Genomic DNA, 18,409 nt, shown 5'->3' on the forward strand with positions numbered 1-18,409 from the left:
AAACACATCCTTGTTCATTGGAGAGCTTGTTAGCAAAAGGACATTGGCATACAGGTATATCCTAGTAAATAAGCATTAATGTGGAAACATGCAGGTCTGTTCTAGAGTTTTCTGTCATCCAGATGGTTTACTAACATTTGGCAGTACTCAGTACCGGGAATATAATTAATCAAGAGATAAAATAAATTATGCAAAATGTTATCATTGTAACATTTATCATTGTTACATTATCATGTTTCTTAGAGGGATATTTCAGACTGATTCTCCTAATGTGTATCCATAGGCTTAACCAAAAGTTGGGTAGGCTTCAAATGATGGGGGAAAGGAAGAGAGAATAGGAAGCCAGCAATACAAGACAACTCTACAGAAGAAATTCCCAAACTCCTTTCTGTGCCAACATCCCATTTGCACCTCCATCAATTCCTGTTGTGTCCTTGGTTCCCATCCCTAAAAATCCTCCCAACATGATGTGTTGTTTGGTTCCTTCATGAATACGTTAGAACACTTATCTTTTGCTTGCTGTTTTGTATAAAAGTAAATGAGTCAGTAGGTAGTATCCACAATCGAATAATCAAACATTTTGCGAATTAAAGGAATACAGAGAGGAAGGAGCTCAGTGTAACTCAGACTGCTGAGAAAAATCAGCTGCATCAAAAGTTGGCTCAGAGTTTTCTTAGTAACGGGTGTGTTCTGTTTCGATTTTATTATTTGATTGAAGAATGGTCTTTGTAAGACCACAGAAGGTTATCAGTGCATTGCAAACAGGCAGTTACGATAGGACAGATGCACACGTGTGCAATGGCTCCACTTACTTTCTGGCTCTGCTTTGCCAAAGAATAATCCATTTCAGCGTGTCATTAGACATCCCATTGGTTTTCCCTCAGTTCACTTTGCACGTTCTTGGAGAATTAAAACACAAAACAATCAGATACTTCACGTATGGTGGTATTGCACAGGTGCTTTAAAGTGAGGGATGCAACTTCAGAAGATTATTATTTTAAATTCAGAGCCCAGATCTTCTGTAGTTATTATCTTCTAATCACTCATGTATTACATAATGGGTTTGGTTTAAGTATCCGCTCTTTAGAACCAGAGATAAAAGACTAGCTGTAGAGGCTACATCTGGTACGAAATACTGAATTACATTTCTCACATTAGAAGTGTCCTTAACAGTTGGGCTAATTAAAGATAAAATCATGTCCTTATGATAAATATTTATAAATTGAAAATCTGGCACTTGTAAATATGTATTACTACTATGCAAAGTTAAACCATACTTGTAAGCTTCACGTCTAAGAAATCCTTCTAGCCCATTTTTTCTGTAAATGCATTAAAACAAGCCTTGTCCTTGAAAAAGTGATTTCAGTGACAGTGAAAATCAAGTCAGTTGAGAACATAGTTTATCATTTAAGTGAAAATATATTTCTGAGAGCGTATTTGTATAACTTCTAAAGTTTAGCCTCAGTTTTCAAAGCTCTGTCTCCTCTACATGCAGAAGCTAAGTACAGAAAAAAGTTGTCTGCAAGAGCTGTGAATGAGCTGACCTGACGTTCTCATCCGTGAGATCTGCTGGAGTCAATCAGCTCTGCTGTGTGAAATGCATATTCAGCTTTTAAGAATTTTATAGTGCTGATGTTAATGTTTGTTCTTAGCTTTGTAAGGAAAATGAAGAATCTGGGTAGCAGTCTAGCCAAAAATCTGGTCTGCATGTCATGTGTCTTTGATAAACATATGTAATAAACTAGTTTTTAAATTAAGCAGTTTATGTCATAGAAGACATACTTTTTCTTACGTACCTTATTCCAGTATAATTTTCTTAGGATGTTAAAGGTACTTTTTTTTCTGTGACCTGAAAAGTATAAGATATTTTTGCTGATCTAGGACAATCTTTTCTCTCAGACTTTTTGTCCTGGGAACCATCACTGACACAATGAAACTACTTATATTACTTAACACAATGCAGTAATAAATGTTTCTTAATGGCCCTAATGAACTAAAACATATAAGCAAATGTCTGAACTTAACAGCTCTGTTGAATAAAACCTAAATTAATAGCTGTTTTTTCACCAACAAAGTTGAGAAAAGAATTTTTGGTTCAGAGAGGGATGAAGAGTATAGGTGGTCTGCCTAGGTGAGAGATTTTGCATTCAAGAGAGAATCGCTAGGTAACAGATATAAAATACAGAAGGAAATTCCCATCAGTCTTCAGCTTCTTTTAATGAAGAAGTTTTAAATTCCTCTAAATGTCTTCGAAACTATTTTTCAGATGTGCTTAAGAATACTTAATTTTTACATACGGGGGAAAAATAACAACCTAACTTTATTAAATGGCATGTTTTTTCATTATATTTGTGATTGTAGGTGATGTAACTTCTAACACCTTTGCTCATTAAAAGAGTGTGATCCTACATTCTCCTCCTAGAAATGTTATGACAGGAGAGTAGTATTAAAGGAAGAAGCAGCTTTCTGAATATCCACAGCAGAGATATATTTGAGCACCAAATTAAAGCATGGAGTGCTGAAAGCTGTTGTTGCTAAAATTTACCAGACAACATATGCTATGTTTCATTATTTTTTTTGTTGTGTAATCAAAGTTGACAAGAGAGTAATATTTTCTTCTTCCTGCCATTGAGACCTTGATTTTGGCAAAGCCCATACACTGAGTGAGTAATCTAAGTGCTTGCTTACATGTCGCTGTGTCAGTATTTAAGATAGTTTAGATTTAAATATTCTCAACTTTAGTCATTTAGATAAACATCTTTCAGCCTTGAAATGATGCACTCATGGTACAGGTAGAGTGACCAAATTTGGTATCTTCTATGTCACTGTGCACGAACAGTGTTTTTTAAGACCATTCCCGAGGTATGATAACGTAATTTAGTGTGTAGATACACATAGACCTTTTTTGTAGAAATTCAGCAGCAACTATGAAATTACCTTTATTTAGTATAGTCTGTAATGACATTGAGTAATATTTGTTCTTAATCTAATTTTTGAAATGTTTTCTTCACTGGGCTGTAGTTTTGGTTGATAAAAACTTCTTTTTGATCTTTAGACCATGCAGCAAGCCAGGATTGTTTGGAGTTTGTGTTGGGTCTATGAGAAAGCTTCGCTTTCAAATGGAAAAAACAGCAAAACCAGGAAGTAAATTGCACTGAAAGATCATGAGGCATTCACAAAAATTAACCTGAAGTACAGACCTTCTAGAGACAGCACCTCTGAAGGCTTATTTAGACCAGCACGCTAATTAGGTGATCTGGAATCACCTTCTGTCTGTGCCTGTTGTTTCTCCTCTGATTATACAGGAAAAACAAATGAGTCGAAGATCCTTCTCTATATAAGCTGTTTTCAGTGTTGTCCTATATAAAAGTACTTTTGACATAGATACACTTTACAAACTAATATTTTGTCTCCCACTTACACAGACCCACTGGCCACCAGTTGCATAAAGCACTGGATTCTTTAGCCTACAAAGCAAATTTAAGGAAGAGTTTTCCTGCAAGTTTGCAGGATCGTGTTTGCAAACAACAGTACAAGGGGAATTTTTATTAAGATGCTTATGGTGCTATGTGCTGTAAATTCTAATTATTCAGTTCTATTTTATTTACACAACTCATCTGATGAAGAAGGTAGGGTAACACAGAGCTTCTAAAGGGCTGCACAAAATAATTCTATAATGTTGTTTAAGGTTGACTGAAGAGGTTCTGAAATGGAGGGTGAAATCCCCAACACCTATCAGTGGGGCTGTTTCCTTCTTCTGGAGCTCTGTGGTGGGAAATGATTCGGGTTTTTTTGGAGAACAGGGTTTGAGAACTGCCTGAGCACTGAACAGTTCTGTTAAAAGTGCTGTGACTGATGCTTTCACATCTTTGTTTGCTGCTGTAACACCTGCTTGGCAGAAGGGGTGATGTGAGCACTCTCAAATTGCAATGAGGTAAAATCAATTCAATTCCACATGAGAGATTTTGTTTGCAAAGACTACTAAATGTTATCATTTGTAGCACTGGAGTCTTGAAAAAATTACGTACGCCACCTGCCCAGGGCAGAAAGAAGGTACAGCGAAAATGCCTATCGGTAATGTGTGCTCTTGTAAGGAAGCTGAAAGAACATCATTTTGGAATGCAAAATGGTTCTGAGAACAGGTATTACTGCTGCTTTTCTCAACCTTCTGCAGTTTTGAGGATAAATATATGTAGGATCAGCTTTTGCTAGTATATCCCCTTTCTTCAGTCCTTGATTGAGCCAAGAGGTTTGGCCACTAAAGCAGTGATTTTTAGATAAGTAAAATTCTATTTTAAACTGAATTTTATCATGAAACTGGAACAGCTAACATAAAAGCAGAGTAACTAGACCAGAATAACGATCCCTATAGCCCAGTCTCCTGCTTCTCCTACTAGCCAAACCCTTGGGAAGTGCACAAGACAGCAAAGTGCATAATGGTATTTCTTCCAAGTACTGTTTCTATCTCCAACAATTTTTCTTTTGGAGACTTACTGCATCATATTAATGTTATCGATATAGTGCAATTTAGTGATTCTTTTATGCATTTGTTCTGTTGATTTTTGAAAACTCAGCTTTCATAATGGTCTGCGTGAGGGAGTTTCATCTTTCACAGCTAATGAAATGCCTCCTTTTATTTGCTTTAAACTTCACCTGTAATCTGTATTGAGAGCCATAAATCTGTAAATGAAATGCAGTGAACATTGATTCATGTCTGCAGTTACTGTAAAAAATAGTTCATTAATCAGCATTTAAAGGGTGATAATCTGGACCATGTGATAAATTTCATTGCTCAGTCAGTACCACTTTTTCTCACAAAATTCTCTACAGAGTGCATGGGAGGAGAAGCAAGGTCTGTACTGTACCCATTACATATTTATTATGTCATTCATATTGCACTAATTTAGCCTTCTCTTACAGTCTCATTTGCTTTTGCTGAGAAAAGCATTTATTTAATTGAAGGCTCAGTCTAAATAAAGCATGCTACTGATTGCCTATGCTGATTATTCCAGGCATTCTCTTCCTAATTTGGAAAATCTGCTTGCTTTTCTTTGATTTATTTTTATATTGGTAATTTTCTCCTATATTTTTACACTGTCCATAGTGCTGGGTTGAGCAGTTTGATTTCCAACTGAGTCTAGGCCAGTCACATTTTGGACACAGCAAACCTGCCTCAAAATATTTTTTGTATGTTGGGAACTAGAGTTGGAAAACAACTTCTTCTGAATTCAGGCTTTTTTGGAAGCAAGCCATGGAAGTGCGTGTAATTATAGAAACTGGAGTCAGACACCCCTGGAATTTAAACTAGTTCAAGTCTGAATTCCAGCCCAGTATTATCTGTGTGAGAAAAAAAATGTTTTCTAGGTGCAAGTTTCTGTATGAAATTCTTTCTAATTCTTTTCTAATATTTCAAGATAAATGTGGGTGCATTATTTTCCATCCTGTTTTAACCTATTTGGATTTCTGTAATCATTGCAACTAGATTTCCTTTGAGATTTGGGCTCAGTCTGTATTTCTTGAATTAAATTGGCAAACATCTAATTTTTCAAGAAGTTAGGAAAACCAATGTATTTCACAAAAATCTTACTGTTGCATTGCAGTTTTTTTCCTCTCCGTTACCAAGTCTTTCATATGGGAAGCTAGTGTGTACTGTCACTTCAGATCTCGGTACTATTGTCATGTACAATGTTCCACTACAGTTCTTTTACAAGTCGTTGAACTCTGCCACTGTAAGAGCTCAGACTACCAGAAGCTGGAGACTTATGACAACATTCACAATTTGGTAGAGGAAATCTTGTCAGTAAAAAGCGAGTCTCTCCTTCACATTGTTATTGAAATACCACTCTGTGGGAAGACATTTGATGCTTATGACAATACTTCAACAGCATAAGCTTTCTGAGTGATCCTCCAAAGAGCACGCTTGATTTTATTTATTTATTTTTTTGAAACAGTCTTTTGAAGCACATGCATCCTGTGGCTCAGGTGTCAGCTTGTCCTGAATGCCCCTACACAGACACGGTCCTGATTGCTTAGGGGTGATTTCTGCCCCAGGGAGAGGGACATGGCCAACTCCTCCTTACTCAGACATGAAACAGCGCTCTCCCCTCAGTGCAGATGGATAGAAGACCAGCCACTGTATTTCTAATAATAATTTTATTAGGTAAAAGAAAAGAACATAGAGAAAAAGGGAAAAAAAATACAAAATTTAAAAAATCATATTACAGTTCAGTAGCATAATGTTATGGAATATGCCTGTTGTCTGTTTCATAAAGCAAAAAGATGACTGGCTAGCATTTCACTTTTAAAATAGAGACGTTTTATCATGACTTAACTTCTCTTTAAACAGAAAGGCTGGCTAAAACACTGATTAAAAAAAGATGTGGTTGCCTGTTGGTCTGCATAGGGAAGGCAGGCCATAGTCCCTTTTCTTTCCTGCCTCAAACAGAGTTGAAAACATGCCCAGTCTTCCACCTCCTTGCATTTTTCTACGCTACAGAATACAACAGCAGTAGAGTACTAAGTAAGGGAGAAGAGTCTGGGAATTATGGGACTGCAACTGCACAATAAGTAAGACTGGGACGTAATCACTCTCAGAGGAATTATCCATAAGACAAAGCTAAATGCCTTTGTTCTCTTACAGTGCAATTATGTCAAAATCATGCTGACCCTTTTCCCTGGTGCCACAGAACTGTTGTTTAGAGAGGCTTCCTGAGTGATAAACTGTAATTTGTGGGAATAAGGTTCTGCATTTTTAAAATTCTATAAAATAACGTTAGCTTCTCCTGCTAACAGACAAACTGCCTTCTGCAGGATATTCAGTATGTAGTTTATTTTCATGTGATGAACTATTTTCTTACCTAATTCTTCTCAGAAATAAAATCAGCAGCATGCTAACAACATTGGAGTAGCTGAAGTTTTCTTTCCTTTTTTTTTCCAGTATCACCAGACCTGTTAGAGGTGGTGAATATTTCTTATAGGAATCAGTTTCTTTCAGAACATTATTCTGCTTTGGGTTATTTGGGAACTAAGAAGTGCTGTAAGAGGTCACCATTACAAAGAATAATCTCTTCTAAATGAGAGCTACTGCAGTCTGCGAATATGTGATGGTTGTATACGTGCAGTTGTTCCTGAGCCTAGTTGGTCTGGTCATCCCTTTCTGTACCAATCTTTTTCATGAAGCACCCAAAGCAGATTTCAGATACTTGTTTAGATCTCTTTCCCTACTAGGCCAGTAAGTCAGTTTAACAGTACCCATTACATCATCTCCGTAAGAAAAGTCCTTTTTAATTCAGTGTGCTGTTTTGGTTCACAGTGTTCGAAGAGAACCAAGAGAAAATGGGAAATGCCGGTAAAAATTGTCCATCTTGCCAGAGCTGTTAAACTGATAAGATGCAAATCAACAAGAGTTGCTGAAGCTCGTGCAATGGCTACTTATTTGGTGAGCTGGCTTTAGAAAGCTGACACTGGAAATAAGGGAGGGGGAGAAAAAGTCTTCAGAGGTGTTTTTGAATTTTCTATTGAGAAATGTCTGCAACAGAAACCATAAGCAAAGTGTTCATATCATGTTTTTGAGGTGGACAAAGGTATCCAAATTAAAATGCGAAATTTTTTTGGAAATTTTTTAAAAAGTTTATTGTGCTTTACAGATTCTGCTTATGAATGAACATACGGATAGCATCAAAGGTAGCATGCTGAATTACCGAGCTGTTCATTAGCCTCCTCAGCACTCACCTCTTGCCTTGCCAAAGCCTCTGCAGCCGCCTGGTCTGAAGTGACATAATTCAGTGTATGAATTAGCATAAAACCAAACTTGTTTCATGGTCAAGCTAATGAAGAGTCTAAGGCTTATCAGCATATGTATGTCTCTTGAACAATCCATGTTTTGGTTAGTCGTTATGTCATTAATTACCTATGTTAAGTAGGCTGCTTTGGGCTCACAGAATTTGTATCATAATAGATATTTCATTCATTAGTAGGAATGCATTATTCTACAGGGAAAAGAGTTATGATCAGATCTTTAGAAACAGTAAATCTTTGTCTTTCAGATTCAGCTTTGTCAGATCAGAACTAAAAAGGACTTTTTGTGCTTGATCAGAAAATGATGGTAAATTGCATGCTGGCAGGAGGACATCTTTGGTTTACAAAATCAGAATCAATTCCTGTCTTTAAACCCTTTTTTACAAAGACACTGATTTTTATATTTTTTTGCAGGTTGATTGATTCTGGAAACTCATGTTTAGAGTGCAGTCATAGACCTCATTGATTTTCATGTTTTCATGATCCAAGAACAGTTTTAGAACAGAGCGAGCAAGACCTGGTAACCAGCACTGGATGGTGCCTGCTCTGAGTCTCTGGCTTCCAGTCCTGTTCTGATCAAAAAATAATTTGGCAGTTCAGGCCTTTTATTCCTAGCAGATACTCGGTAATTGTTGTATTCTTATACAGTCTGACATCAGATGATGATCATGATCAGAGAGACAGTATGTGTGGTTTGTTTTGGGGTTTTTTTTATAGTAACTATCTGTACAGTTTTTTACTTTTTGTCATTTTAATCCCTTTTTTTTCTTTTAATGAATAATCCATTAGGTATGAATAGTGTCTTACAGTAATGGATCCTGCTTTTTTTTTGGTTAGTGGATACTGACGTCACATTTAAATTCAAATCACTATATATTTCATAAAAATTGCAATAATAAATGCGTGTGAAGGTGCCATCCTTTGGACATTTATTTACACGGTAGTTTTTTAGTATTTCATATAGCTTTTATATCAAAGCTTTTTCCAACTGCTGTTTCAGAAACAATGGATTAAAAACAAATCACTGCTCTCTACCTTTTTTTTTTTCTTCTTCAGTGGGAAAGGACTGTACCTTTTTGTGTATGAATGCATTTAACTGACCTCAGGATACCTTAAAGCAGGCTATAAAAATGAGGTCTGCCAGGACACTGTTCTTTTCTCACAGAGTTTAGGAAAAAAATAAAAGGGAGTAGGGAGTTGCTGCTAGAAACTTGACAGTATTACTTCAGAAAAACATCTGTAATTGATAAATTAAATTAGAGTGCATAGATCTCTAAGATTCTTTTTATGTTTAAGATCAAAAGCAAGAGAAAACTAAATTGTCTGCTTGTCTTGGTATTATTGCATTGACTGGTTCAGATTCCCTTCTTATGCTAACTAACAAAAGTGAGTGGAATACAGTTGAGTGAACAAAAAGTGCTGCTGAATTTGAAAAAAAAAAATCGGTGAGACTTCTATTAATACACAGCAATGACCAGTTTGCTTCTTTGTTCAAGACGCAACATATTGTAACACAGCAATAACAAGAATTAATACTAGCGCTGGAAATGGAGTACCTGAAATCTGAAGTCTGGGCCAAATTTTCACTGGGAGGTATCTAAAGCAGCTACTAAATTCTAGCAGAGGCTGATGCCCAGCATATAGATCCATGAGGGTGTTTCAGCACCAGACACCCATCTAGTGCAATTAGTATCTGAATGACATACATATGCTAAAAGGAGGAATTTGGATGAACAGTACCATAAACACCAGCTTGTTTAGTCAGAATATGCCTCCCATAGCCAACAGGAGATAAAAGAGGTCTTAAATCACATCCTTTATGGTGTCAGGTATCATATTTGCATGGGTTACAAATCACACATTTCAGTTCCATACTGAAATACCTTCTTGAGTGTAGGCAGTTAACAGACATTAAACGTAATTGTGGTGAAGTTGCAGTATTGCCCTAAGAAGAAAAAAGCTGCATGATTCATGGGCCAGACTTTTTACCTGGTGTCTGTCTGCTGTCTAGGATGGGTTTCTCAAAATCTTCTCTTGAATTCTCAGACAAGAGGAGATTATTTTTTTTTACTTAGAGCATAAATAAAGTTGCTTTATTACTTTTCTATCCTCTGTTCTTCTAATTACACTGAACCTGTATGTCAGGGTTTGTTTTACATATATGATGACAGAAAGTCTTAGCTTCTGTTCCTCTTTTAATTCCAAAGGTTAAATTATCTGGATGGTGGCAGGATGCTACTTGAGGAACATGGATGCTTCCAGTAAAAAGAGAGCACTTATTTCCCTTACAAAGCAGTTATTTCCCTCACTAAAAGTGTGTCATAGGGGTTTACACCTCACTATGGTGTTATGATTGTTACTTTTTCCTGTCTTTTTCATAGACTAAAGTAGTTTTGCTTACCTGCAGAAAAAGTGGAAAATATCGAAAAGCACTTGTTACTGTATTGGTGTTGTCACTTACTGGAAACCGGTATGAGGGTATTTTACAGATGTAGCTGGTGCAGTAACCAAGCAGGCCAAACGTTAGCGTTCTAAATGTTCATTCCATGATCTTTCACTTAGCTGCTGCTTAACTCTGCAGGGAAAGACCAAGATACTGTCAGGTCCGTGCTAGATGAGTACCTGAGAGTGGAATCTAGAATGCTGCTGGAAACCACTGGTTATTTGTTAAGCTCTTGAGGGACAGGAAAGTGCTGCATATGTGAATCCATTACAGGCTGCTCTGTGCTGAAAGCAATTGGTAACATTAAGCTTAGTGTGTCTTAATGTCCTCCCCACTAATGCCTTAACTCACAGGCTGCAGTGAGCAGCCTCCTCTACTCAGCATCCACTCCTAGCCCCTCAGGGCTTGCTCTTTTAAGGACAATGCCACAAGGCAAGATGGGTCCCACTCTAAGGAGTAGGGTGTCATATGAAAAGGTACCACAGTGTTCAGTTTTGCTCTCTATATTAGGAAGCAAGAGAAGAGAATGCCTAGCCAGGCCATAAGCAGCTCTAGATGGGCACGTTCTGTCTGTCAAGGCACAAAGGCTGTGGGTGGAGGAGGGAGGTGGTTTGGATAGGTGTGCATATAATGAGAAAGAAAGAAAGAAACACTTAGTTCTGCTGCTTGAATTGCTGAAGTATGTTACGTTAGAGAGTCACCATAATAAGTTGCAATATGGTAGAAGCTGAGAAACGACTGCTCACTCTCAAAATGACTGTAGCATCAGTTGTAAAACATCTTTATATTATGATTTTAAGGACTCAAATAATATACAGAAAGTACAGAATCTCTGCAAAGAGCACATTATGTCACAGGGCTTTTGTATGCCACCATTGCCTTTTGAGGTACTCTGATTGGGTTTCTCCCAAGATTAAAAAAAACCAAAACAACACAACCCAAAACAAACTGTTCTGCTAGGTTCCTGCAGCTGAGTCAGAGCAAGCTCTCAAAGTTATTATGCTGATTTCCAAGTGTAACTCATACACCAGACAAAAGAGCAGATTACACTGAGCAAAGAGAATTAGTAGTGATAAAACAGGAAAACAGACAAGTTCTAGCTAACAATGACCATATACCACTATTCAATGGGAAGGTAACTTCACTGTTTTCCACCTTGAGTCATTTGCTATTTCAGAAGGGTTCGGATTTTGAAATACAAACACCCTTGTAGCTCTTTACTAGGCACACAAGCAGAATAATTTACACTTCGCTTTCCACTTAATTTTTAACTATACTTTGAGCCTAGTTTATATATTTTATACCAGTCTTCAAATCACTTACTCCCAAAAAGCAAAGGACTGCTGTAGCCAACTGTCTTAAGACAGGTTCACCTACTTCTCTTTTCATTTAGTCACTGTGAAAGAGGTCTAAACCTCCTGCAGGAGAAAGAGTGGAAGGTTTTTCTAGCTAGAGAAATAAGGACTTCCTTGTGAAGTTATAGTGTGTTCCTAATCACAGCTCTCTGCCTTTAAATCGCCTCTCTCTTTTCCAGAATTTCTCTGTCTGAAGGCAAAATCAGTTGTTGCTAGCTTTTTTTTTTAAATGTCATTTAAGGTTATAGTATCTCACAAGTTACCCGTTCTCTGGCCTACCACTTGAACAGGACTAAGTGTGTGTTACCTTTTATGTTAAGCTTGGAATGTCAGATTGCTGGAATATATGAGATAACAAAAGAAGTTTGGTATTGTCATCACAGTGTCCATCCCTGTGTATCTTTATAGGCTTGCTTATTATTCTGTAATGATAAAAACAATGGTTGGAAAGGTAATTATCAGTGCTGCATATGTAAGGATAGCTTTTGCCTGGGGTGGTGAGCAAGACCCTCGTTGTGCGCAGGGGGAAGGAGTGCCATCATGGAGCACCTCCCACGTCCCACAGTATCTGGCACTTGTCCCCTACGCGTGCTAAGCTTCACTCTTCACTGCTGTCCTCCTCAGGAACAGGCACATGTTTAGACCTTTGCTTGTTAGTTTATTTTTCAATAAAAACACAAATGATGTTCAGCAAGGGGCAGCATCTAAGGGCAGTGCCAGTGAAATACTTGTCTATTTTAACACAGCAGTTTTTTAGGCAGCATAGCAAACTAACAGGAAAGATGCAGTCTCATCAAGTAGCTAGTTATTTTGATAACCTGCTGGCTATGTAGTCATAGTTGTCAGGGAACTTTTACTGTGGTTTTTGAGTCACTCAGTATTAACTTAACTTAATATAGTTTCAGATGCTTTATGTAGAACCATCGAAGTGTCGTTATGATTGCAGAGCACACAACCTGTTGTATTTCAGTAGAGAAATTGCACCTAAATGCTTTAAGTCCATTTGAAAATTTTTGAGTTGTCATTAATAGTAGCGTAAATCCACACCAGATGTAAACATTTTCTGTAACAAAATATAAAATTAATTTACATGTTTTGCACTTGATAAAAATTTCCCAGTATTTTCAGCCATCTGGTCCAGTAATTTTTCTGTTTCACAACAGTACAAAATAGCACTAGATGCAGTTTCAGGAAGCTGTAGTAGTCTGAAATCCAAGGATCTTAGACTGAACATGCCAAAAATTAATCCTAAAACCTGTTTGAAACATTAGCTATTTATACTAACTCCACATTTTCATTCAAAATAAAATATGCACCATCTTAAATTAGCAAGAACACTGATTAATAATTTTTTGCCAAACTATGAATGCTGTTGACTATGACACTCAGCTGTATCTATCAACAGTGCACAGAACGGCTAAAACGTGAAGGATGCTGGCATAACCTGAAAACGGAGTGCTTGTCTATGACAGCATGTTCTGTCACAGGAAGAAGTTAAGTTCTCAACTCTTGTTAATGGTTTTACAAATTTTGACAGGAAAGATAAATACTTAGCATCAAAATTACTTTTTCTTTACCTTATTGACTCATGAGACTAAACAAAGTTTCATTATTTTGTTGTAATAAAAATGTTTTATTAAAACATCAAATGGGGAGGGAAAAATAATCCATATGGTAGCATGAATTTGACCTGTAAAGAAAGTCAGAAAGGCCATTCAGAGTAGTGAATACAGCTACCAATTTATTTGTTTATGTTTGCAAGGCAGAAGAAAGAAAAAGTAGAAATTACTGGTTTGGAGGTGAGGCTGACACAATTTCATTTAATATGAAATTGTGTCAAAATTTCTGCAAAAATCCCATAGCTACTGAGGAGCATGGCATGGAACTACACCTGGCATATGGATCATCTTTAGAAGTTGGTCAAAATCCAATAGCATTTGCAAACTTAATTTATTTTTTGTAAAATTATCATATTCTGAGAGAAGGGGAAAAATGGTTGGACTTCTTTGAACATTCGTTTAGCAATCACTAAGTCAATGATTCAGCCAAGGATTTCAAAGTACCTTATAAAGCCTTAAATATGAAGTACGTTTGTCCTCTTTACCTGCTGCTGCTGGTCATTTAGCTTTTCTACTCCTGACCACGCCTGGATCATACTAGCATGCCACCTCCCCAGAAATTTTTGATATAGCATATTGTTGGCTCGTGCAACAGATCAAGTGTATGTCTTTCTTTTCTAGTTTATAATGGGAGTGATATTTTACCCCAATACAGTCCAAAATATAAATAGTCTATTTTTTAAAAAGAAAGAAACAGAACAGCCTTAAGTCCTAAAAAATAGAGAGGAAATCAGAATAAACCTGCCTTGTTTGTAACCCACACTAGATAAATGTTAATTTATGTCATTACCAAGCCTGACTCCTCTTGCAGGTTGTCACCTTTCCTTTTTTGGCTGTTCTCATCTTTCTTCCTCTTTTATTGTAACTCACAACCTCTTCTGCTTAGGTTTCTTTGATGTACCTGGCTTTATTCCATCTGTGATAACCCCCCTAAGTCTTTGAGAAAAGATTACAAATTATCTTCTATGTTTTTTATTTGTTTGTGTTTCCCTTTTTTTTTTTTTTAGGTCACTGGCCTCAGGTAGGCAAGTTTAAGCTCTCAGTGAATTTTCTGCATGTTAATTTACAAATACAGCTCCACAATCCTTGGCTTTCAACTCATGTTTCGGTAGCATCATTCTTTAGGCAGTTATCTATTACTGAAATTTTTTTCAAATTTTCATCAGCTTCCTCTAGAGTACTCCATCTTTCTAGCCAAAGGAGTAGCAAGATGACAAGCACACCTTGCAGTAAGCGTAAAGTTAAAGTTCAGTAACCCTAAACAGAGCTAGTGGAGCGGAATAAAGTTTTTACTAATTATTTATTACTACTATTAGAATCATTTATTGCTATTTACTAATTATTTTAATGCAAGTTGAGGTAGATGGTTTACATTTAATGCTGTGCCTTATGAACCATCAAAGAACAAAAGTAAACATGACACCTGCAGCTGTACTTGCTATAGAACTTTCTCTACAACGCCAGCAGCTATGTGAGCCTCAGCATACAACCTCAGCAGTATCTTTTACTGTAAACACATTTTATACATAAACTGCAACTGCTAACTAAATACATACTCTCGTTTGTTTTGTTTTTTTTTTTAAACAGGCATTAAAGCTGTATTTTCTGGACATTACCATAGGAATGCTGGAGGGTCCTACAGAGGACTGGAAATGGTGGTTTCATCAGCAATAGGATGTCAACTGGGAGAAGACACGCATGGGCTTCGAGTGGTTGTTGTCACAGACGAAAAGATTGTTCATAGATACTACAGTTTAAATGAACTGAGCAGCCAAGGCATAGAGAAAGAGCTGTTAGATATGCTTGCTAAGCCAAATTAGGCTATGCTAAATGATGGTTTTTTTTCCATATTACACAAATAGAAACAGTTTCAGAAAGTTTCCCCAAGCTGAAGATACAGATTTCTGATTGTGCATCATGCCCCAGAGCAGCTCTCAACTCGTTACCATCCTAAATAACAAGAAAGTTCTTGACATGTTTCTCCATTTGAAAATAAAGACCTATGAGGAATATGGAAGAATAGCAGAATTAATACAGCAATGTTTCATTGAGAACTGTTCTGAGAATTTTTACTTTGCTTGTAGATAAGACTTTTTTGTTAGAGAGAAAGTGTATCCAAGAGTGAGAGTTGTAGCGTCTAGATAACCCTTTAACTCAAGTCTATTTTATATTTGAGAGAGTATTTTAAAAATCAATAAATTTAGTCATTTCTGTTATACTCTGGACAATATAAATGGGGCATTTTTTCCCTCTATAAAAACAAATCTCAAAAACTCGGAAATCTACAGACTCTCCCTGACTTGTACCAACCTTTGGATTAGATCTGGTTACCTAGAGGTCATATTTTCTCCCATTTCCTATACTTCATTTTCTTAGCTCTTCAGAGCAGCAGCAATAAGAGAGCAAACACATTCTGTTTTGCAGTCACAGCTTGAGTTTCTGTTATATCCTAGTTTTTATAATGAAAAGTCTATAAATGAAGCTAATATAGATGTCACTGACAGAAACTAAACATGGAACAACCATTTTCCTTTTGAAATTTAACTGCCATTCATTTAGCATAAATTCTTCCTATTGCTTCAGAAGTTGGAATAATTGCATGGGAAGAATATTCTGTACAGAATACTGATATCAGAAGTCACTTCATTGATTCATAGACAAAGGGAGAGCTTTGGTTTCCAAATACAGTTTAAGAATGCCTTACAGTAATATTACACAATATTGAATGTTAAAAACCCTAAAACATACATTTTCTTCACTGGAATAAATCTTTAGAAATAAATTATATAGAAAGAAATTTATGTGCTGCAATCCACCTGGGTTTTTTTAGCAAGTGTACGTGATTCGTTTACAGTTAAATAATAATAAAAAAAAGTATTCATGTAATTAACACATACCTGGTTGGCCTCTGTAGTACTTTGACCTTGTCCAGCTCATTTCAGTGAATTAAGAATTCTCTGCACTAGCCTGAAATAGGAAGGGGTATCCAGCATTTCATTAGTCGTTCATTTTGCCTTAGTTTGACAAACACAGTCTAAGTTAGCACACATATTAAACTTTTGCCATCCTAAAATCTAAGCTAGTAGGAAAATAAATAAAATCTATTTCCCTTGCAATGCACATTGTTTCAAAGCATTTCTTATTTTGAGTAACAACTCAGAACTTCCACCTAATTTCTCATTGATATGAAGTGGGTGCAATCATGTATAACTTAGATGAAAACACATCCTCATTTATATAATACAATCATGAGAAGGATTTTTAACCATAGCGTGTTGCTGGACATTACTGTATGAAGCAGAGAGTTAAAAAAATAAAACAGGAATGTGCTTTTTTACCAGCATGAAAGACAATTTCATTTGATGGCTTTTCTTAGCATAATTAGCTAACTTAGAATTAATAGTGATGCTTTACCTAATTTGAAATGGCAGAGGTCCTTGTGGTCACAGTGCCTCATCTTTATGTAAAGAAAAATAATTTATATTATGTTAAATTACGAAACAATCCACCCACGGAGACACTAATTATCTTTTAAGAAAACATTTTGATGTTGAGGACATAATTTTTGTACATCCAGCGGGGCTGATAATTGTACCTCTCTGTCAGCATATGACTGACTTGAAAGCAAGATGCCACTAAAAGTTCAAAGTGCTGACAAAACAGAGAGCGAGTCCTCTTGCATTTCTGTGGACTCAAGGGGTTGGGCAGAGAGGGAAAAAAAAAAAAAACCACAGTGACCACAATTCATTTTCGTTTCCTGCAGGCAGCTAAAAGGCTGAGATAACCCTGATGACTCTTATAATGTGGAAAATTCATATTAGAACACCAGAGCAACCTGAGAAAGTAACCAAATACTACATAATTAAGTACAATCTGAGGTGGAGACCTATGACCAGGAGGCAAATTACTAAAGAAATGTTTGAGATCAATCTTGGTTTGCCAGTTTCAGTGCAAACAACAAATTTAAGAGCACACATCCGAATTTTTCCAAAAAGGTCATTAAGCTTTGATTACCCTGTTTGCATACTGCTGGCCTTTAGTTTATTTAGGTCGAGCATCTAATCTTGTATGTTTTAATAGAGGCAATGTTTTGATACACAGTATTCAACTTCTGGAGATCACAGACAGAAAATAAATGCTTGCTGTCTTGTTAAAACTTAATCCCATTTTATATTGGGAATGGGCAGCAGCCGCATTAAAGGCTCTCCTGCCATCCCTCTTTGCAGAGCACGTCCTATGGTCCCTCTGCTTCAAGGACTGCTCTCTTACCTCAGCACAGCAACTTGCTTTCTAGTGCCTGTTTTTTCCAGATGTTATCCTCAAGTAGCTGTTTTTATTCCACTATGAGAACAAATAATTAGAGACACAGCTAACATAAGCAAAGATGCAAAGCATTAAAACCGACAGATTTCACTGCTAAAAAATGCAGTTCCTCTCTCTATATATGTCATTGTACAAGCCACTGCAGGCTGACACATCACTGGTTCAGCTAAAGTTGTTTCATCTTAAACAATGAAAGATTTGTAGGGCTTTTTTTTGAAAAGTTTTTCAGATTATCTGTTTAACAATCAATTTCCTCTTAGTAAGGGGCAAAGTCTCATGAGTAGTTTGCACCCATTCTAATCCCATTCTTCCCAACATAAAGGGGTTTTATTAATTGTTTGTTACTCAGCCATCTGAAGATTAGGCAATTCAAAGATGATAAATGCAGGCACTGTGCTCTTGGACACATTTTCATTGGAAGATGCTCTGTAAAAAACTGGAAAAAATAAAACATGTCATAGAGAAAAAGCATTAGACCAGAATACTAAATTAGCCTCCAGTCTAAATGAACTCTGATGCAGCAGACACAGAAGGGGAAAAAAACACAAACGGAAAAAAAACCCACAAAAAATCCCCACCAATCCACAGAACTAAGGCAACAGACACAAACCAAAAGCTTTTCCAGCAATCCAGAAAACATACCCAGCACTTCTCTTAAGAAGAAAAAAAAAACCCACAACTCAGAGCCATTACTTTTTTTTAATTGACATTTTCATTTGTTTCTCTAGAAGTAATTTCCATCATTAGCACTTTGTCAAATGCAGGTAGTTTAGTACGTTTCTACTAATAAACAGCTTTTTTTCCCCTCTAGGAGACCCATTAAAGCCTTATCCTATTTAAAATTATAGTGGTGTTAGTCACTTTTGGGTAGC

General features: G+C 36.6%; 1 protein-coding gene across 1 annotated transcript in view; it reads left to right on the forward strand.

Moving 5' to 3' along the window:
- Positions 1 to 16,076, forward strand: part of CPPED1 (calcineurin like phosphoesterase domain containing 1) — a 47,221-nt gene extending 31,145 nt beyond the window's left edge. Inside the window, exon 4 of the mRNA XM_086622478.1 lies at positions 14,802 to 16,076. Coding sequence (XP_086478604.1) covers positions 14,802 to 15,034 — 233 coding nt within the window. The 3' untranslated portion in view covers positions 15,035 to 16,076. The remainder of the gene's footprint in view (positions 1 to 14,801) is intronic.
- Positions 16,077 to 18,409: the final 2,333 nt, after the last annotated feature.

The sequence above is a fragment of the Tauraco erythrolophus genome, chromosome 17 (genome assembly GCF_009769465.1).
Source record: "Tauraco erythrolophus isolate bTauEry1 chromosome 17, bTauEry1.pri, whole genome shotgun sequence".
NCBI classification, from domain to species: Eukaryota; Metazoa; Chordata; class Aves; order Musophagiformes; family Musophagidae; genus Tauraco; species Tauraco erythrolophus.